The sequence below is a fragment of the Numida meleagris genome, chromosome 4 (genome assembly GCF_002078875.1).
Source record: "Numida meleagris isolate 19003 breed g44 Domestic line chromosome 4, NumMel1.0, whole genome shotgun sequence".
NCBI classification, from domain to species: Eukaryota; Metazoa; Chordata; class Aves; order Galliformes; family Numididae; genus Numida; species Numida meleagris.
The window spans coordinates 12366538-12385916 of record NC_034412.1 but is presented as its reverse complement, the minus strand read 5'-3'; the positions used below and the strand labels follow the sequence as shown (position 1 = coordinate 12385916).

The 19379-nt window shown below is 36.4% G+C and overlaps 1 protein-coding gene across 7 annotated transcripts in view; it reads left to right on the top strand.

The window, feature by feature from the left end:
* The window catches only part of TRIP12 (thyroid hormone receptor interactor 12), a 72160-nt gene extending 53157 nt beyond the window's left edge, over window positions 1–19003 (top strand). For 3 of the 7 annotated variants that reach the window (XM_021397384.1, XM_021397388.1, XM_021397387.1), the window contains 22 exons: window positions 434–641; window positions 1473–1573; window positions 1707–1881; window positions 2414–2555; window positions 3435–3626; window positions 4313–4464; window positions 6090–6262; window positions 6649–6722; window positions 6837–7036; window positions 7249–7376; window positions 7656–7807; window positions 8209–8351; window positions 8971–9127; window positions 10234–10332; window positions 10885–10999; window positions 11166–11320; window positions 11809–11973; window positions 13191–13355; window positions 14152–14265; window positions 15514–15608; window positions 15757–15860; window positions 16812–17008. In XM_021397384.1, coding sequence (XP_021253059.1) covers window positions 434–641; window positions 1473–1573; window positions 1707–1881; window positions 2414–2555; window positions 3435–3626; window positions 4313–4464; window positions 6090–6262; window positions 6649–6722; window positions 6837–7036; window positions 7249–7376; window positions 7656–7807; window positions 8209–8351; window positions 8971–9127; window positions 10234–10332; window positions 10885–10999; window positions 11166–11320; window positions 11809–11973; window positions 13191–13355; window positions 14152–14265; window positions 15514–15608; window positions 15757–15860; window positions 16812–17008 — 3206 coding nt within the window. Of the gene's footprint in view, window positions 1–433; window positions 642–1472; window positions 1574–1706; window positions 1882–2413; window positions 2556–3434; window positions 3627–4312; window positions 4465–6089; window positions 6263–6648; window positions 6723–6836; window positions 7037–7248; window positions 7377–7655; window positions 7808–8208; window positions 8352–8970; window positions 9128–10233; window positions 10333–10884; window positions 11000–11165; window positions 11321–11808; window positions 11974–13190; window positions 13356–14151; window positions 14266–15513; window positions 15609–15756; window positions 15861–16811 lie in introns of all 7 variants that reach the window. The other 4 variants (XM_021397383.1, XM_021397381.1, XM_021397382.1 and 1 more) reach the window with 2 other exon arrangements.

Genomic DNA, 19379 nt, shown 5'->3' with positions numbered 1-19379 from the left:
ACACTCTGGAGGAGAGACAAATGTGGCGTTTTGGATCTGAAATAAGTTTGTCCAGGCTTAGTAGATGCTAGAACTTACATTTAGACTGAAGAGACCTTGTGGAAATTACATGGATAGTCTTACTGGACAGAACTAATGAATTTTTAGCAGGAGCTCTGAGTCTGTCAGGACTTTTTAGTTGCCCTACATGCCACTGTCACTTCTTTAAAAGTGTAGATTAATTTATTCTAGAAAGGATTAATCTGCTTTTAAAGCTGTGTGCAACTGTTGCAATAAAACTTTGTGTGTATGTTTGTGCAAATGTTGCAGAAACCTCATACTGGAGGTTAGAAGTTGTAGTAACAGGCTTCTGTTTCTTCAGATATGTTCTGTACCCTCCTCCCCCAAAGCCCCAAGTAAAATGCCAAGCATAAAGATCTCTTCCTTTTTGAAGGGGTGATGCATCAAGTGAAAAATTTAGCAGAGTCTGAGGCTTTGCTAACGAGCCCACCAAAAGTATGCACTAATGGATCAGGAACGCTGGGTACCACTACAACAATAAGTACTGGAACAGCCACTGCTGCCACTAATGCAGCTGCAGATTTGGGCTCTCCCAGCTTACAACACAGCCGGGAGGATTCTTTGGATCTAAGCCCACAGGGGTAAGTGCACTATGTGTTGTGAGCAAATGTGATTATTTTTTTCTTTGGAAAAATCTTAACTGATGTGGGCTGCTACGGTATCAGCTGTATTTGGCTGTGATTTTTTTATTTAAAAGTAAACTGAAGCCATATTGAAGTTATCATCTGGAAACTTTAATTCATTTTATACAGTATTTTTTTCAAGAGAAAAAGCAAACAAAGGAAAAAGTAGTGACCGGATAGTTATGATGTAACGATATGAAACAATCCGTGCTTTCTGGTGGGAGACTCCAGAATGCCAAAAGCAACAGCTGTAGTCTCATGTAACTCCTGAGAACAGTGGTTCTTTGAAAGGAATGCTTGCCATGGTGCATGGTTGCTTTTGGTTGGGGACTGGAGGGAAAAGTCATTCTTAAGTTATTATTGAGGGGACAGGCAAGTCAATTGTCTTTTGATGTTTGTTCAAGAATATATGGATTTTATTTTCTGTTTGAAGTGCATTCAAATAAATAAATAACCAGACAGTTACAAAGGCTTTCCATTATTTTCATGTTTTTATTCAGTGCTGCTCCTGTCTGTATTTGGTTACCCATAGTAGAAGAGTGGCAGCAAGTCAAGTGCTTTCCTTCTAGCTGGAGCAATCACTTTGTCCTTCCCATTAAATTAGAGTTGAGACTCCCTCTCCCATAGTCTGTTCTTCCTTTGTGCCCTCCTTGTTTTGGGTTGGGATCTCTTAGATTCTTGAAGAAATAGTTGAAGGATGGATTTTAAACAGGGATGGGAATGCTTAAGAATGTCGTGGAACTCACAGAACTCATGGAGTTGTGCAACTTTGTTTTTAAATTTGGACAGACGACTGAGTGATGTTCTAAAGAGAAAAAGACTGCCAAAACGAGGGCCAAGGAGACCAAAATATTCTCCCCCAAGAGATGATGACAAAGTAGACAATCAAGGTAAAATATTCCTAATGTGACTCAAACTCCTTTTGGAATAAACTTACTGACAGTCCTACTTAATGCATTAATGCTAGCTGCAATAGAACTGTTGATTCTAGGAGATCCTTTAATTTTGTCTTTTTTTCTGCAGCGAAAAGCCCTACAACTACTCAATCTCCTAAATCTTCCTTCTTAGCAAGTTTAAATCCTAAAACATGGGGAAGATTAAGTACACAGTCTAACAGTAATAACATTGAACCAGCACGAACAGCAGGTGTAAGTGGTCTTGCAAGAGCTGCTTCCAAGGATACAATTTCCAATAACAGGTACACAAGTCAAAATGCATGTAGTATGAAGTTGAATTTGAGTTGCAGCTACTTTTGTATGATAAATTGTTGTATGATCAGGTATCACATCAAAGGCGTTTGGGAATGAATACTGTTAAAATAATCCTAAAACAACACTGAAAAGACTGGATGCCTCACCACTGAAGGTATTCAGATTTGGGTTAGACAGGTCTTTGAGCAACCTTTTCTAGTGGAAGATGTCTTCCCATGGGCTGGATTATCTTTCTGGGTTGTTTCCAAACCATTCAAGGATTCTATGGCAAGTTGAGGAAAAACTAATAACCTCTTAATAGCTTGTCATCATGTGCTGGAGAAACAACTGGGGAACTTGGAAAAATGGTGCAAGAAGTAATCAGCAGAGAGAATGTATTTACTGTAGTTGAGTAAAAGGGAAACTTCTGTTAGTAACTGCTGTTAAACATGGGGAAAGTAGTACTCCAGCTGTGTTTACTTGCATTGTTGAAATATGCAAATACTAATGCAGCCAAATGCTTTTTATGCTTCATTACAGAGAAAAAATTAAGGGCTGGATTAAGGAGCAAGCCCATAAATTTGTAGACCGGTATTTTAGTTCGGAAAACATGGATGGAAGCAATCCTGCACTAAATGTATTACAGAGACTTTGCACTGCAACTGAACAACTTAACCTCCAGGTTAGAAGTGGCGGACTTGTTTGGAGGGGTGGAGTGGGAATGGAAGTATTTAGGAGGAAGCTGTGGTTCTAGAGGAAAAAAAGCTGGCTATTTTAGACAACGTGGGCAGTATTTTGAGCGTTTCTAAACTTAAAGTGGCTTGCTTGTTTTTCTGTTTTTTATTTTTTAAATTACCAGGTAACGACTGGCACGTTCTTTATAATAAAAGACTAGATTTAACAATGGTGTTCTCTGGTTCTTATCCCTTCCACTGTTTGCTTCCAAATTCAGAAATTCTGTAGTTGAGTGTTCAGGATTGCTTTTCTACCTGGGGAGAACACACTAATCAGAACTTCAGACAGGGTCCATGGGGAGGGCAGTGGTATTTTGTTTAAAGGATAGAAGAAATACCAGAAATAATACAAATGGAGCCAAATCTACTATCTTCTTCAGAATTTTGAGCCTGACTTCTCAGGCAGTTGTGGTACTTAAAGGTTTAGACTATTTAACTTCTAAAGTAGCTGAACAGCTGTTATGTGCTTTGACCTAAGAAATAATTATATAAAACTTCCTTGACTAACACATGGATGTTTTGCAAAATCTATATCAATATGTTTTAGTTTTCTTTGCATTTTGTTTGGAGCTCATTAATTGAGACAGAAATGGAACCCCGCATCCCTTTTAAAAAAGGGAAAATGTAGTTGTTGCCTGTAATGTTTTCCCTTGAATAAAGAAGCTTCTTATCCTCAGTTTACTTGCTCAGATGTTACTTGTATTGCATTAGTAAAAGAAAGCCCTTCTTACCTTTTTAGAGCTGTTCTGTGCTGTAGGAGGAGAAGTATGGTATTTCCTTAAACCCTTATTACTTGGGTAGTAAAACACTGTCTTTGTATTTTTCAGGTGGATGGTGGAACAGAGTGCCTTGTAGAAATCCGTAGCATTGTCTCGGAGTCTGACGTCTCCTCATTTGAAATCCAGCATAGTGGATTTGTGAAACAACTGCTGCTTTATTTGACATCTAAAAGTGAGAAAGATGCTGTAAGCAGGGATATCAGATTGAAAAGATTTCTTCATGTATTTTTCTCCTCTCCAGTAAGTTTTCATGTTTCTTGTTTTGGCATTCGTAGTCATCTTTCTCTATCTGAGAGGTTCAGCAATGATCTTTATTCAGAGATGGTGGGAGTGCATACAGCTTTGCAGAATTTTACATGCAGCAAATCTGTATAATGCTACAACTTTTATGTGGTTCTGTGTCTTTACAAGTAATAAACTCTTCAGAGTACCTTGTAATTAGAGAATTTCACCCGGCTGGGGGAGGGGAGGAAATCTCAAAATAGCCAGTTGTCTGAGTCTTGAACAACTCAAAAGTCGTTCCTGACTTAAGTTGATATGGAAGGAGTTCAGGTAGTGATCCCAATCACTTTTGCTCTCTTTAGTCCCAAATACTCCAAGAAACTAGATTGTCTTGCCTTTAAAGGAAGAAATTAAAAGTGGAAGAGAAGAAAGTAGGTAACTACAGTTTCAGTGAGGCTTACTGCTTGTGGTTAAGGATGAATGCTTCATATCTGCAGGGCGATTAGTTCTAAACTAATAAGAGTGAGAAGTGCTTTCTAGAGACATGTCTTTCATATACACTTACTGTCATCTAGCTGTTCTGATACTGCTGGTACTTGAAGTGAGAGCACTGAATTTTAACCTCTTTGTGAACAACTTGAGGTGTAAGTTGATTAAGGTGAATTAATTCAAGCATGTAACTAAAACATTTGAATATATTCCAGCTTCCTGGAGAAGAACCCCTTGGAAGATTAGAGCCATTAGAAAATGCACCTTTGTTGGCATTAGTCCATAAAATGAACAATTGCCTCAGTCAGATGGAGCAGTTTCCAGTGAAAGTGCATGACTTCCCCAGTGGAAATGGAACAGGGAGCAGGTAAGGATTAATGCTCAGGTAACAGTTTTGTTGGAAGCTTTTGTTTACCAAACTTTGTTTCAACACTAAAAGTTTCAAGAGGTAATGGAGAATTCTGACCCTGTTCAAGATAGGCGAGTGGGAAGTTGTATCTAAATCTTTGCTTACCATCTTGAAACTTCTTCCTGTTAGACTCAGATTGGAAGCAGTCTCTTAACTTTAAAAACTCAGATGTCTTCCTTGCACTTGTAACCAATGCTGGAAGGAATAATTTCCTTTTTGCTAACACTAATATTCTTAGTGAAGCAATGAACTGCTCCAGATTTTTTTTACTTTATTATTCAGATAGGTTCGATTCTCCTGAAAGATAATAGATTAAGTGATAACAGTTGACTGTCACCATAATTTAAAATAACTGTAAATGTGCCCTCTTTCTTAGTATAGATGAAATTTAGAATCCAGTTGTGTTCTAAGTAACAGAGTTGAGCTACTGAAGGCCTATTTCTGCAAATTCTGTAATTTTCCATAGTAAATCAACAGTTTCTTTCGTATAGAATCTAGTAAGCCCGTTTCAGTACTGGCTATGTGCAAATCTGAAAGTATTTAGATGCTATCAAAAGGCTGAATTTTATTATGGGCATATTCTTTTGACTATTAGGGAAGGAGTGTAGAAAATAGTGGTGTTTTTAATCAACAATTGTGATATCAATTACAGTAAATCTACTTGAGCCTCATGCTATAGTGTTTGTGATGTACACTGAAGATCAGTACTTGCTTTTGTGGAACTGTTTAAAAGAAGAAACATGGGATTGAATGCATGCATCATGTGTTTCTAATATTTCAAGGAATGGTCTTGATGTTAGCTTTCCTAAGACTACAGAGTGCAGACTATTTGCAGTGCTTCCTAATATGCACTATTTGTGTAAAAAATGAAATAACTATGAAAGTTGAAGTTGCTAGTTAAAAATTCAAAGTTCTGCTTCTTTGATAGAAAGCTAACCATGGAAAGCCAGACTACGGCAGCATTGACTGACTGGCTAGTCTTAATGTTTATTCTGTCATTGAAAAATTTGAGTTAGTCTTTTTCTAGTACCTGGAAACAGAAGCAGCCCAAGATAAGAATTTTGTGTATAAGAATAGTTAGCTGAAGTATTGATAGTTTCTTGGTGAAATGGAATGTGTATGAACTACATTTAGTAAGACAAACAAAAGTTTTCAGTTTGTTTCTTTAAGTCCTTATTAAAACACATGAGAGCAAGATGCTTGCATTTTCCATCCCCAGTTCTTATCCTTATTGGACTGGAAGTCAACACAGCTTTAAAATTCTTCATCTGACCACTGAAAAACTTCATCTGTCAGTGATGCTCAATATAGACCCTACTGTGGTCGGATCTCAGGCTGGACTTTCTCTTATTTCCAAAGGAATGTGCATGGGTTAAGATTTTGGCCAATTTCGATTCTGGAGTTCCTATTCTGTTAAACCCTTAATCTGTTAATCCAAATCTTAATAGCATATTTTAGAGTAATAGACTGAGGAAATCATCATCTGGACAAGTGAATTCTTAAATGCATGTATAAACCTTTTTAAATGCAGTTACTGTTAATAGATTCTTTCTGTAGCAACTTTTTTCATAAATTATTTTGAGTTTTTCTCTTAACAGAGGATCCCAAGCTTTAAAATTCTTCAATACGCATCAGTTAAAATGCCAGCTGCAAAGACATCCAGACTGTGCTAATGTGAAACAGTGGAAGGGTGGACCTGTGAAGATTGATCCTCTGGCTTTGGTTCAAGCCATTGAAAGATATCTTGTTGTTAGAGGTATTTATGTCTTGTGTAGTCAAGGGGGCATTTTCTTTCTTAGGATAATAGCTATCATTAATAGTGCAAGTCTGTACAAACGTGTGAGAATTCTATTGAAGAAAGCGTGAGGTACCTGTAAATGTATCTTGTTCACAGGGGGGTAGAGCAAGGCTGAAAATAAACCTACCATCTTATGGGGGAAACTTTTCCTGCTTGAAAACAATTCCATCTAAATAATTACAGAAATATAATTGAGTTGACTATCAGATTGGCTATAATTTGGTGAGTTTGTGAATGTTGATGCTAAAATTTGTTCTAAAGTGTGTCTCTTTCATATTCATGAAATGCCACAGTCTTTTTGTACTCTTGTGAAAAATAAGTACGTTTTTCTGCTCTTGCCTCAGGTTATGGAAGAGTTAGAGAAGATGATGAAGATAGTGATGATGATGGGTCAGATGAAGAAATAGATGAATCTTTGGTAAGTTTTCCCTTTGGGGAAGGAGAGAGGATGGTGTGGGGAAAAGCTCAAAGAGAATCTAGCAACAAGCTTTCCTAACTTGTGTGTTTTTTTGTTTGTTTTTGCATTGTTCAGGCTGCTCAATTCTTAAATTCAGGGAATGTGAGACATAGATTGCAATTTTACATTGGGGATCACTTGCTACCATATAATATGACTGTGTATCAAGCAGTTAAGCTGTACAGTTTGCAAGCTGAGGAGGAGAGGGAATCTACTGATGATGAAAGCAACCCATTAGGAAGAGCTGGGATTTGGACAAAAACGCACACCATTTGGTAAGTTTGGTAGAGAAGGGACAACTTATCTAGTTCGAGAGAGATGTATGCATAAATAAAACTTGAATGTAACTCATTTACTTGTGAGTTTCTTACCTTTCTGCTTTTAACTGTCACAGAAGTAAATTTACAGTAATTTAATCAACTAAGTTCTACAGCTGTTTTTTTACTTACATGGGAATGTGCTAATAGTAACTTTAACTACATTTTAGGTACAAACCTGTACGAGAGGATGAGGATGGCAACAAAGACTGTGTTGGTGGTAAAAGAGGAAGAGCTCAAACTGCTCCCACAAAAACCTCACCTAGGAATTCTAAAAAGCATGATGAATTGTGGCATGGTGAGTATGTTGCTGAGGTAATATTTCTGTGAAATTTCTGAAAGAATGGGGAGGAAGAATGTTGGACACCTCTCTTTAAACGATGAAGTTTATTTTAAAACATAAGAAAAGTAAGCATATAATAATGTGCATATTAAAACTAAAAGTAAAGTGTAATTGAATTGTGTAATGGAAGCGTGTTGAGTGAATGCTGTGTAAATGACTAAAACTATTTAGGTTTCTTCTAAGTAAGTCTTGAACACTTAAGTTCTGATAACAATTTTTCTTCTCTCCTGCTAGATGGTGTATGCCCTTCGGTGTTGAATCCTTTAGAAGTTTACCTCATATCTACTCCTCCTGAAAACATAACATTTGAAGATCCTTCATTAGATGTTATTCTTCTTTTGAGAGTTTTACATGCTATCAGTCGATACTGGTATTATTTGTATGATGTGAGTAGAGCCCTTCTTAAAATCTCTTTCATACTTAATAAAAACAACTGTCCAGAAATCCATAAAATCTGCCACCTACCCTCAAACAACCAAAAAAAATACAGGGTAAGATGAAAGCTATATTTTCTTATGGCCAGACATATCTTCTATATAGTGTGTTGGACGCACTTTTTTCCTTCCTTGAATTCAAATGGTAACATTATTCCTGAAAAGAAAATGTGTAGTAGAAGTCTGCTCAGTCTCTTTCATGAGTCAGGCTCTGTATGACCTGCATGACCCGAACAAGAGTGAAACCTTTTTTCCTGTGCAAAGAAAATTAGAAGCATTAAGTCTGTAAAAAGACTTGTTTGTTTTTCCAGTATTTCTTTAACTAGAAATATGTTGTTGTTTAATTATCACAGAATGCAATATGCAAGGAGATTATTCCAACTTCAGAATTTATCAACAGTAAACTGACAGCAAAAGCAAACAGACAGCTTCAAGATCCACTGGTAATTATGACAGGAAACATACCAACTTGGCTGACGGAACTTGGAAAAACTTGGTATGAATGACTTACCATATAATATTTCAATTTGAATTCAGTAGGCCTCTTAGCTGGGCAGCCCAAATACAGTACATGTTTTGCTTTTGAAAGTACTGTGGGGAAGTAAAAGATGGTAACAGAAGTCTTGCAAGTTACACAGTGGCACTTGGGTGAATGTTTACACTTTACACCTATGCTACATAACTTAAACTAAGTGCAGATGCATAGTTTGGACAACTTTTTTGAAGTTCAGACTTCTTTTTTTTCTTTCTCCTCCAAATACAGGAGTCCAAGTCACATTCTTAAGATCTTTTATGTGAATTAGATTTACTAACTGTAAAAGGCTTGAACAAGTAAAGGAAAGCTATACAATCTTTGCATAGCCATGGCATTTGAGAATTTGAGTTTCTTTTTTTTCTAGAAGAGTTTAAATTTTTCCTAGGTTTTTCTAAAAATTCTATATTAATATTTAATTTCTAGACTTGCTCATGAGCATCACCACAAAACCATTTGGGAGGTTTCCTTTGGAGATTGCTTTTACCAATATCTAATTAAGCGTTAGCTTCAGGCATACTGCATTTGTTCTAGCCATAAATGGTAGTTGAATCCCAACTAATTAATCCAATGCTCTTTGCAGCCCATTTTTCTTTCCATTTGATACCCGACAAATGCTGTTTTATGTAACTGCTTTTGATCGTGATCGAGCCATGCAAAGACTACTGGATACTAATCCAGAAATCAATCAGTCAGATTCTCAGGATAGCAGAGTGGCACCACGACTGGACAGGAAAAAAGTAGGTATAAGTGTTTTTTAATGGAATGTGTGATTTGTTTGTTTTGTTGTTGTTAAGAATATAATTGCAAGCAAGCTTATTTTAAAACATCGCTTGTTATAGCATACAGATGAAGAGGAGGCTTCTTTTCATTCATTTAAAAGTCCCAAAGTAGAAAGCATGATGTCTTCTAGGTATCTGCCATTAGATGGCAGAAGGGGCTAGAGTATACTTTATGTTGCTTTTTCACATCCTGCTTAATTTAGAACTGTATTCTTTACATCTTCTGAAACTATACACCAAGAATGAACTTCAAGCTTTAGGTTTGGTTAGAGATATTTCCATAGATTTGTTTGTAAACTGATTTGCTTCAGATAGAAGTCTGGAATACTTCAGGTAACAGGATGTAGAGGCAACATTATCAGAATAAACAGAAACATCATCCTTGTATTCTGGGAGAGTATTGTCACAACGTGGTGAAATTATGTTGTGACTGCTTGAAATTGAGGGAGTCTTGGGCTCTAAGCTTTGAGTGTGGAGATGTTATTTTGAGATCTGCTGTATAGTATAGATCTGCATGGTTTTGAATACCTTTGGGAAGAAAAGAGAAGTGAGAATCTAGCTTAACTAGACCATAGCTTCCAACATGTAGGAATCCCAGTGGTGTGTGGTTGGTGGTTGTTTTTTTTTTTTTAAGCCTGCCACTTACCCTACTAAGGAATATGTGAGGGCAGGATAGAAATGTTTCCTTAGGTTGCTGACTTGGGCATTTCTAGCCTGTTTTCTCTTCACCTCACATTAGTTTAAGGTATGTAACATCGTGTAATAGCACTTCTTTACTAACTTGTAGTCCTTCTGCCAGGTTCTTAGCAGGAGTAGTAAGTAGCTGTTAAGTTATATCTACATAACTGTAAGATATTTTAACTTTAAATGGAACACTTTATTGCTTGTCAGTTTTAATATAGGAGAAATGATCATTTCATTCAAGTATTTCAGAACTGTTGAATTATGGAACTGTCAGAATGGGGTGGAAAAGTTTGCATAACCAACTTTTTCCTGTTGTAACTGCCTTGGGAACTGGGGCTTACAGACTTAATTTCACTACTTAAAACTTCTTTAATGTGTAGCGCACTGTGAACAGAGATGAGCTGTTGAAACAGGCAGAATCTGTGATGCAGGATCTAGGCAGTTCAAGAGCCATGTTGGAAATCCAGTATGAGAATGAAGTAAGTAATGTCAATGTAGTTTAATTTAACTCCTTTTTAATGAAGATTAGTGTAAAAAGCTACATCTTTCCTAGAATGACCCAGACTCTTGATCCTTCCCACTGCTGTTCTGCAAAATTCTCTTCATTATCCCTCCTTCATTTGGTTATCATTTTTAGTTGCTAGAAGAAACTTTCTGATGTGTTGTACTAAATTTTATTATAATCAGTCTTATTCAGAAAAAATTACATTGTTCAAACTGGAGGTGAAGCTGCATTTTTTTATAACATGATCATTAGGTGGTTAATGCTTCTTCCCATTATTTTTATTCTACCATTATTCTCTCTGATATGTGGTCTTTCTAAGCTGTTTCAATTGTTTTGTAAATGTTGTTAGTGTAGTTATACTCTCTAGAGGCTTTTGCAGCACAGTCTTATAGCTCATCGTGTGTTATATTTCTTAGTGTAAGTAAGAATTTAAATATTCAAACTGATCAAATGGACTCTTATTTACTTATTTTTCTCCCCTCACCTCTTCCCTTCTCCTCCCTGCATTCTGCTTTCTCCTCTGAAGGTTGGCACAGGCCTGGGCCCTACACTAGAGTTCTATGCACTTGTATCTCAGGAACTACAGAGAGCAGACTTAGGCCTTTGGAGGGGAGAAGAAGTAACTTTAGCCAATCCAAAAGGTAAACATTTTACTACCTTTATTCTAATATTGGTTCTAAGTCTATGAATTCTTTCTTTTTAATTTTACAACGTGTTTTAGGCTATAATCATGATAGCTTTTCGTCCAGAATGAAACTAGCAGTGTATATGTTGAACTTATTTCCCTTCTCTCCTCTCCCTCACTAGGAAGCCAAGAAGGTACCAAGTATATCCATAATCTCCAAGGCCTTTTTGCACTTCCATTTGGTAGAACAGCTAAGCCAGCTCACATTGCAAAAGTTAAAATGAAGTTCCGCTTTCTGGGAAAACTAATGGCTAAGGCAATCATGGATTTTAGACTGGTGAGTTCAAAACAGAAAATGTGATTCTGAAGGGTTGAAGTGGGAAATAAGTTGTTGTTTTAACTGGAGAGAAAAATGTAGATTCAAGTTGCAAGGAAGTATTTCTAGCTCTAGTAGTTTGGGTGGAGAAATGCAGTTGAGCTTTTTAATGGGAAAAGGGTAGTGCATGTTGAAGAGCTTTACAGTAACTTTTAAGACAATGAGGAAAGGACGGGCAAATGTCTGCCATGTGATGCAGTCTTTCCAGTCTCATTTCAGGGTCGCTTTAGGATCATTATACTGCCTGATAACTTGTTGGACTATCTAAGGCATATGCTCTGAGCAGTCAGTTCTGTTTGCTCTGTGGTAAATATCTTGGGTAAAAAACACTGTTTTGGTATGTGAGAGAGCTGTGAATTACTAAATAATTCTAGACATAGTCAAGAGAAAATAGTGAAAGATATATTTTTAAAGACTAACAGTTTGGTACTGAATGTTTTGGTTCACAGGTGGACCTTCCTCTTGGACTTCCTTTTTATAAATGGATGTTACGCCAGGAAACTTCTCTGACGTCGCATGACTTGTTCAGTATTGATCCAGTAGTAGCCAAATCAATATATCACCTTGAAGATATTGTAAGACAAAAGAAAAGACTTGAGCAGGACAAAACACAGGTAGGAAAGTAACCCTAGGGAAGGAAGAGTACATCTTTGCATGCATTTGGATTTGTAGTAGACATAAATGTGTGTATGATAATACTGAACATTGCTGGTGATGGTGATAACAACTTAGCTTTACTTAAAGGAACAGTTTTAATCTTACTGATTCAGTGGCTTGTAATTATCATAGAATTGTTTGAGTTAAAAGGGACCTTCGAAGGTCATCTGGTCCAACTCACCTGCAGTGAACAGGAACGTCTACAGCTAGATCAGGCTTGATCTATTTCGGCTAATAGCTTCTAACATTAAAAATTTATTACAGAATTCTTAAGTTTTATTAAACAGGTTAGAAATGGCTAAAACTGAGATGTTTGTGTAAGGTTATTCCTTCTGCTTCACTTTGAAAAGACTAACCAGCGTTAATATTGGGGGGAAAGTCTATTTTTTGTACATAGACTTGGATTCATTAGTTGATTTAATCAGTCTTTCAGACTTTCTTAAAAATCTCTTATTTTTCCTTGATGAAAAAGCTGTATGTGGATCTGTTGTAAATTGACTCATGTGTGAACATACAAGTTATTTTACAGAAGCAGTGGAATCTTAATTTCCTTTTTCAGTGTTATCTTAACACTATTGTTATAGAGTGATGAACGCTACTGTTACAGAGTGATGATAAAGATTTTTGGCATATATGCTCCTTTCTAGCATCCAATGTCAATAGGTTTAGGTGTTAATAAGCTAATTTATATTCCTAATGCAACTTCTTTGCTACTAGTGAAGTTACTGCAAACTTGTGGGCCTCTGTTCCTCTTTGTCTCACTGTCTCACTTCCTTGATCACCGCTTTTAAATTATCAGCAGGTTAAAGAAACATGATGGATAGAAGCTGAAAAATGTCAGTATGGATGCTATTCACTGTTCTAGGGAAAAAGCATAGCCAAGAGCTCTAACATGTTACACATCTCATTTTCCGGTAGCAGTATTTCTAAATAAAAAGCATGTGAGAAGTCGAAGTAATTCCAGAATTGGTAGATTTATTGTTTGAGATGGTTTATTTGGTTTGTCTTGGCTTACTGTTATGTATGAGAAATAGGGAGGAAAGCAAGGAGTACTGTAACAGCAATATTCTTATAGAAATACTGGTCGAAACTGTTTTAGAAGGCATAACTTATCAAAAAGTTAACATGAATAAGTTGTTCTCACTGGTTTTCACTTTGAATTTTTTTTTTTTAGACCAAAGAAAGTCTACAGTATGCATTGGAAACTCTGACTATGAATGGCTGCTCAGTGGAGGATCTAGGGCTGGATTTCACACTTCCTGGATTTCCTAATATAGAACTGAAAAAAGGGGGAAAAGATACGCCGGTCACCATCCACAATTTAGAGGAGTACCTCCGAGTATGTAGAAAGCAAAGCTGGGACTACCAAGTTTTTTTTAATTCTTCCTCACCTTAATTGCCAGCAGTTCTTCTGGATGTATTTCAGTTCATTCTTGTGAACTGGGAGCAGCTATAATTTTCTGATTGCCTGTGTTCTGTACTAGTTAGTACAAAATAAAAACTCGCCCACCCCAAACTCTTTTTGAATCCTAGTCAACAGACGTTGCTTGAAAATTCTGTGGCTTAGAAAGTCTCGTTTATGTATAATGGATGTTTACAAATGTTTTTTTGATAGGAAGTATTGTAGTAAATGGTTTAATTTGAATTGCGGACTTCCAGAGTTTGAATCTTTTGAAAGAGATTTAGATCTGCTTTGAAATATTTTGTTGAACAGAATCAGTTTAACCAGCTATTTTGAGTTGCAATTATTAGCTTTATTTTTATCAAGAATAAAAGGTGAGTTGTTTAAACTTGGCCTGAGTTGCACATTTAGGGTATTTGAGATGTGAGTGTTGTTTGAACTCCAAATGACTTTTGGTAATCTTACAGTGACAGGCTGCGTAAGAGGTTCTCTGCAACTACGTTGCATTGTACCTGCGCGCGCACACTCAGCCGTACAAGCTTGTGAATTAACTCAAAGTGAGGCAATGCTGTAGAGTAGCTCCATGAATTCATGTTCAAACACTGCTTCAACTGCACTTGAGTATAGGGCTATACTTACATGGAGTTTTTTTCTATAGCTCAAGTCTTCTGTACAGTTGTGATCATTCTGCACTTCATTTTTTTCAAATAACTTTTTTGCTGTTCCTTTGCAGTTAGTTATATTCTGGGCACTGAATGAAGGTGTTGCCAGACAATTTGACTCTTTCAGAGATGGATTTGAATCAGTCTTCCCCCTCAGTCATCTTCAGTACTTCTATCCTGAGGAGGTCGGTAAATGTGTTCTTAAAGAATGCTTTTATAATCTTATTGCCGTGTATGTATGCACTGGATATGTCTGAACACAAACATTTGATGAAAAGTGGTAGAATTGTCTTTTAAATTGCGTATTTAAATATTTGAGATTTGTGTTCAGTGGTCAGTTTTTATTTCGAAAAATGCAGTTTTCTTGAAAGTTGAGTATATCTAGCTTTTCTTAGAGAATGGCTTCTGTTTATATATACTTGCTCTATATTGTTATGGAAGCTTTAATTCCTTGTATTGCAGTACCTCTTAATGGCTATGGGTGCGTATGTGGAGTTAAAGAATAGGATAGCTGGTCTTGATACATTTTTTCACCCCCATCACATGAACTTTCTTGTAAAATTCTTATGCTCTTAAGTGGACTGAATTGAGACACAACTAGGGCTGTGTGGACTAGAAAAGAGACTGTTTTAGCGCTTTGCCTTTGGGGAGGTTATTTGAAGACTGTACTTCCAAGGGTTTGTCTGTCTTCATCAACCCACACCTTTTGACTTCACGAAGAAACGGATGCTCTAAAACTTTCAGCCAAGCCTTCATGTAAAATCTTTGTTCTTGATGCTTTGCATTGTGAGGATTTCTTAAAGCTTAGATCTGCAGCTGGCAGTAGTGATTTTTTACAACTCTTTTGGTACTACTTTGAAGAAGCACTACTATTTGTAACAAATGTAAAGCTACTAAAAAAGTAAACTCTTCTTGTGATGTGCCTTACTTGAGCTTCTCCTTTCTAAAGTACATGTGATACATGGGATTCTGTTCTGTCATCGTTTGTTACAGTTTAATGCCTGTTTTGTGATTGAAAATTTTCAAATGTTAATGAACAAAAGAACAAAAAACAAACAGTGTAAATGCTCTCTTCTGTCCATTCCCCTATGTGTCAGTGAACTTGCAAAATATGTCGAAAATGTTAAGGTGGCTTGGCAGTTTTCAGTTGCCCTGTATAAATTACTTATTGGGAGCAGCTGTCTATTCTAAGATATGTGCCGCATCTCACATGGTGGTGCAGAGGCAGATTCAGCAAATGAGGCTGTCATTGGGCTTGAAGTGTTGCATTCAAGAAATGGGGAGGAAATAGTTTGGTATGACTAACTTCTTTTTTGTAGCAAGCTATTCCAGAAAGTAGAATACTTTTTTGACTACTGTAGTAGTTATTAAAACAGACATTACTAACTCTGCATTGATTTCTAAAGGGGAAAATTTTTTTTTAAACTTTATAGTTGGAGCAGCTCTTATGTGGCAGCAAAACAGACACATGGGATGCCAAGACCTTAATGGAATGTTGTAGGCCAGATCACGGTTACACACATGACAGGTAATATGATGTTAGTCTTTTTTAAATCTATATATTTAAGCAATGGGAATCATGAAGTGTATTTGAAAATATATATTGTAATAAACATGATTCTGATGCAATTGTTTTCACTATAAACAAAAGTTGTCTCTCTTTTTTCCCTTCTTAGTCGAGCAGTGAAGTATCTCTTTGAAATTCTCAGTAGCTTTGATAGTGAGCAGCAGAGACTGTTTCTTCAGTTTGTGACTGGTAGTCCCAGGCTGCCAGTAGGAGGTAGGTTTTGTTTCGCTATACGTGAAATCACGATGTCAGATGTGTTTCAGAAAAAGTGGATTACTTCAGAAAAGGGGAAATAAAATAATTGTTTAATTTACAGATTTGTATGTTTGCTGTTTCTTGTTTTTGTATTGTCTGGATAGATGCAGGTAGAACTACGTCATGAATTTTGCATTCATTTCATGATTCTCTCCTGGTTATCAGATAACCTTCTAGAGGACAAGAATAATTCAGACTTCCTCTAAACAAAACTGAACATTCTTAGTAGTATGTTTGATAAGAGGTTATCTTATAACTTTAAGTTATGATGACAACAAAATGATGCATTGCTTCCTGGAAACGTTTTTTCCTAGCAAAGAAACAATACTAGCATAATAAACTTTAATTACTCCTCTTCTGAATTTTTGAATTTAGACAAGCTGCAGTGAGGGGAAAACACCTGAGGAGTTCACTGTCTTTGCTAGGGATCATGAGAAGATACCTCTTGCCACCCTTATGGCTGAACATTTTGCAAGTAAAAACAATCTGTGTATCTCCATTACTTAAATGATCTAGTTGTTTTACTCGAAGAATTTGTTACATAAAAGTTGATTTAAAAGAAAAAATGTAGTTTTTGAGAGAGCGTAGATAGGATTAAGGTTTACAAGTATAAAAACCTTAGCTGGAGAAAATGAGAAACAACAGTCATAAATAACTTCTGTTGATCTTAGGAACTGTGTATAGAAATAACGTGTAGCATTTTTAACACCTAAAGGCCACCACTAAAAGTAGACGTGCCTCATTTATTTCTTTTTTCCCTAATTAACTCTGGGAAGCTAATCTACAGAAAGGATTTTTGGCTTGCTCTGTGGCCTTGTGAAGCCATACTAAACTTCTAAAAAACAGACTGAGAACTGAGAAGATCGTGCTTCTGTCATTGTCATTCTGAATCTCTTCTCTTGTTAATAGGCTTTCGAAGTTTGAATCCTCCGCTGACAATTGTACGGAAGACATTTGAGTCTACAGAGAATCCGGATGATTTCTTGCCCTCAGTAATGACTTGTGTGAACTATCTCAAATTGCCGGACTATTCAACTATTGAGATAATGCGTGAAAAACTCTTGATAGCTGCAAGAGAAGGGCAGCAGTCATTCCATCTTTCCTGATCACAATGAAAAATGCAATGTCTGCCTGTTACAGCAAAAGAGAAACTCATGATTCTTTTCTAAATATATCACCTGAGTCAAGGAAACGTGTTACGCCTTCTTGTTGTAGAAAAACGGCTTGCAGATTATAAACAAAGACACTTGGTTGATATTCATTAAAGGCCCCTATGGACTTAAAATGTTCAGGCCCTAAAAAGTTGTTGTGACGAGGTTTCTTTAGCAAGTTCTTGTTTAAATTATCATTTATTTGACGAGTGAAGTTTTTAACTTGCTTTGCTGTGTGAAATTTAAAAAGGGATGTTTTTCCAGGCTGGAACAATAAATGTCGCTGTGCAGTTTAATACTGGGCTGTGTGTATCCATCTAGCTAAAGTCTGAAATTTTTCCTCCAAAGACAACTTTTGTACATAAGTACAGAAATTAAAATACACCATGTATTTGACAAATCTAGTTTAGTAGGCTAGTTCTGTGTACCCTCACCTGCCTCTAATTTTTACCCATCCTCATGTATTGTCTGATGTGCAATTCACTTGGTTCTTTTGTGTGCAACATTCGACAATTGTTATGTTTTGGTTAGTGTGAGCATTTAATTGCTCCATGCCTCCTTCTCTGATTAAGATAATTTAAATTTTACTGAAATCAAATATATATTGTCAATATAATTCAGCCTTTGTAACTAGGTAGAACCTTTCTTATAGCATAGTTTACTGTAGTGGTAGGATGTACTGGTGAAAGTCTTCACCAGTCGGCGCTCTAGAGCTGTTTACACAGTGATTCAGGCAGCGGAGGCCTCTTACTAGAGGCTGGGAAGAATTTCATGTAGTTTAAGTCCCAACAGTTTGGGCTGGCCAGTGTGTATTGTGGTGAGGCCAGAGCATTTTGAATTGATGTAAAGTTTTTTTAAAAGACAAATTAACTGTTTCATTCCCTGTTTGAGTAAACAATTTTCTTGTTCTTGATCTAAGTTCTGGGTTACTTTTGTAGTTTTTTTCTCTCCCCTCAGCGCTAGCTTGGAACAAACAGTTCAGCCTTTGTCTTTTGACACAGATAAAGCACCTGTAAGCAATGCTCTGTCCAACTGTTTTATGTGCTGATTTCTCAAATCTGCAATAATTTACTTCATCAGGTTAATGTTTTTACCTGAATATAAATAAAAAAGTTTGCTTCACCTTTTTGTTCATAGTTTTGTACTGTATGCATAAAGTTCAATTGTGTAAATTACTGTAATGCAAGTAAATCATCCTAAATCAACTTGGCTAACAGCCTGCAATTTGTGGATGATTTGCTGTTAAAACAAGACCTTTTAAGACCTCCATCTTAGAGGGAATTTTTTTCCTGTTTCTGGGTTCAAAAAATGGGCGATTACATATCATCCTGCGATGCACCTGCTATGTAGCCCATCTCTACGAAAATATGATAGTTAATTACTTTTATTCAACTTTGAGAAATCAAAATTCATTTCAGTGCTTAGCAATTGTTAAATTCCGGTTAATCAGGCTAGCATTTCCCCTAAACTAACAATAACAAGTTTTCTTTTATCTAGCTGAAGAACTTGTACTTTCAGAATATGTATCTCAATCCATGTAATGGACATTCTTACAGTGAACATTCACAGAATTACATGTGGTTGCTCATACCAGTGCAACTGAAATGTAATGCAAATCTGTCATGAGCATGAGTAGAATGTGAAATCCTTGCACAAAACCTGATAACTGAACAGTTTCTTCTATGGTATTAAAACTGAAAGAAGGCGCTTCACACTGTACATACAATGGTAGTGCACAGTGCGGCATAGTTTTCATAAAACTTCAAGGCAGTGTTTAAACTATGGACTGGTGTTTAAATTGTTCTGATAACTTGATCAAACTGAGCACAAAGAAGTGTTTATAGTGTGTGGATAGCAATTTGTTCATTTTTTAAGGTTCTATATTTTAAAAAAACTGACTTTTGTGTAAAAAAAAAAGCTAATATTTTGTATTAAAATATCATGTGTATTGATATTTTTTTACCCCTGTTGTCTCCCTCTAGAATCTGGCTTTCATCGACTTTTGAGGTGTTTGCAAATTTGATATAAAGCCACTTGTGTAACTCTGTTTCACTGGGAAAATAAGTTGTTGGTTGCCTGTTTTAAAAGGAAGGAAAAAAAAAATAGTACCTCCAATGGCAAGTGGTGGTGGTTGTTGTCCTGGCTGTCATTTTCAGTACAGGCCAAGGATGTAGCTGGCCTGAAAAATAAATTTAAACTCTTTTAGGTGACACTTTCTCCCCACCGCTAGGGCAGCTTTCAGTACATTGGCAGAGTGGTCTGGCTTTAAATGAACTGCAGAGTGAGGTTGCATGACTGCACTTCTTCCTGAGCAAAGATGTAATAA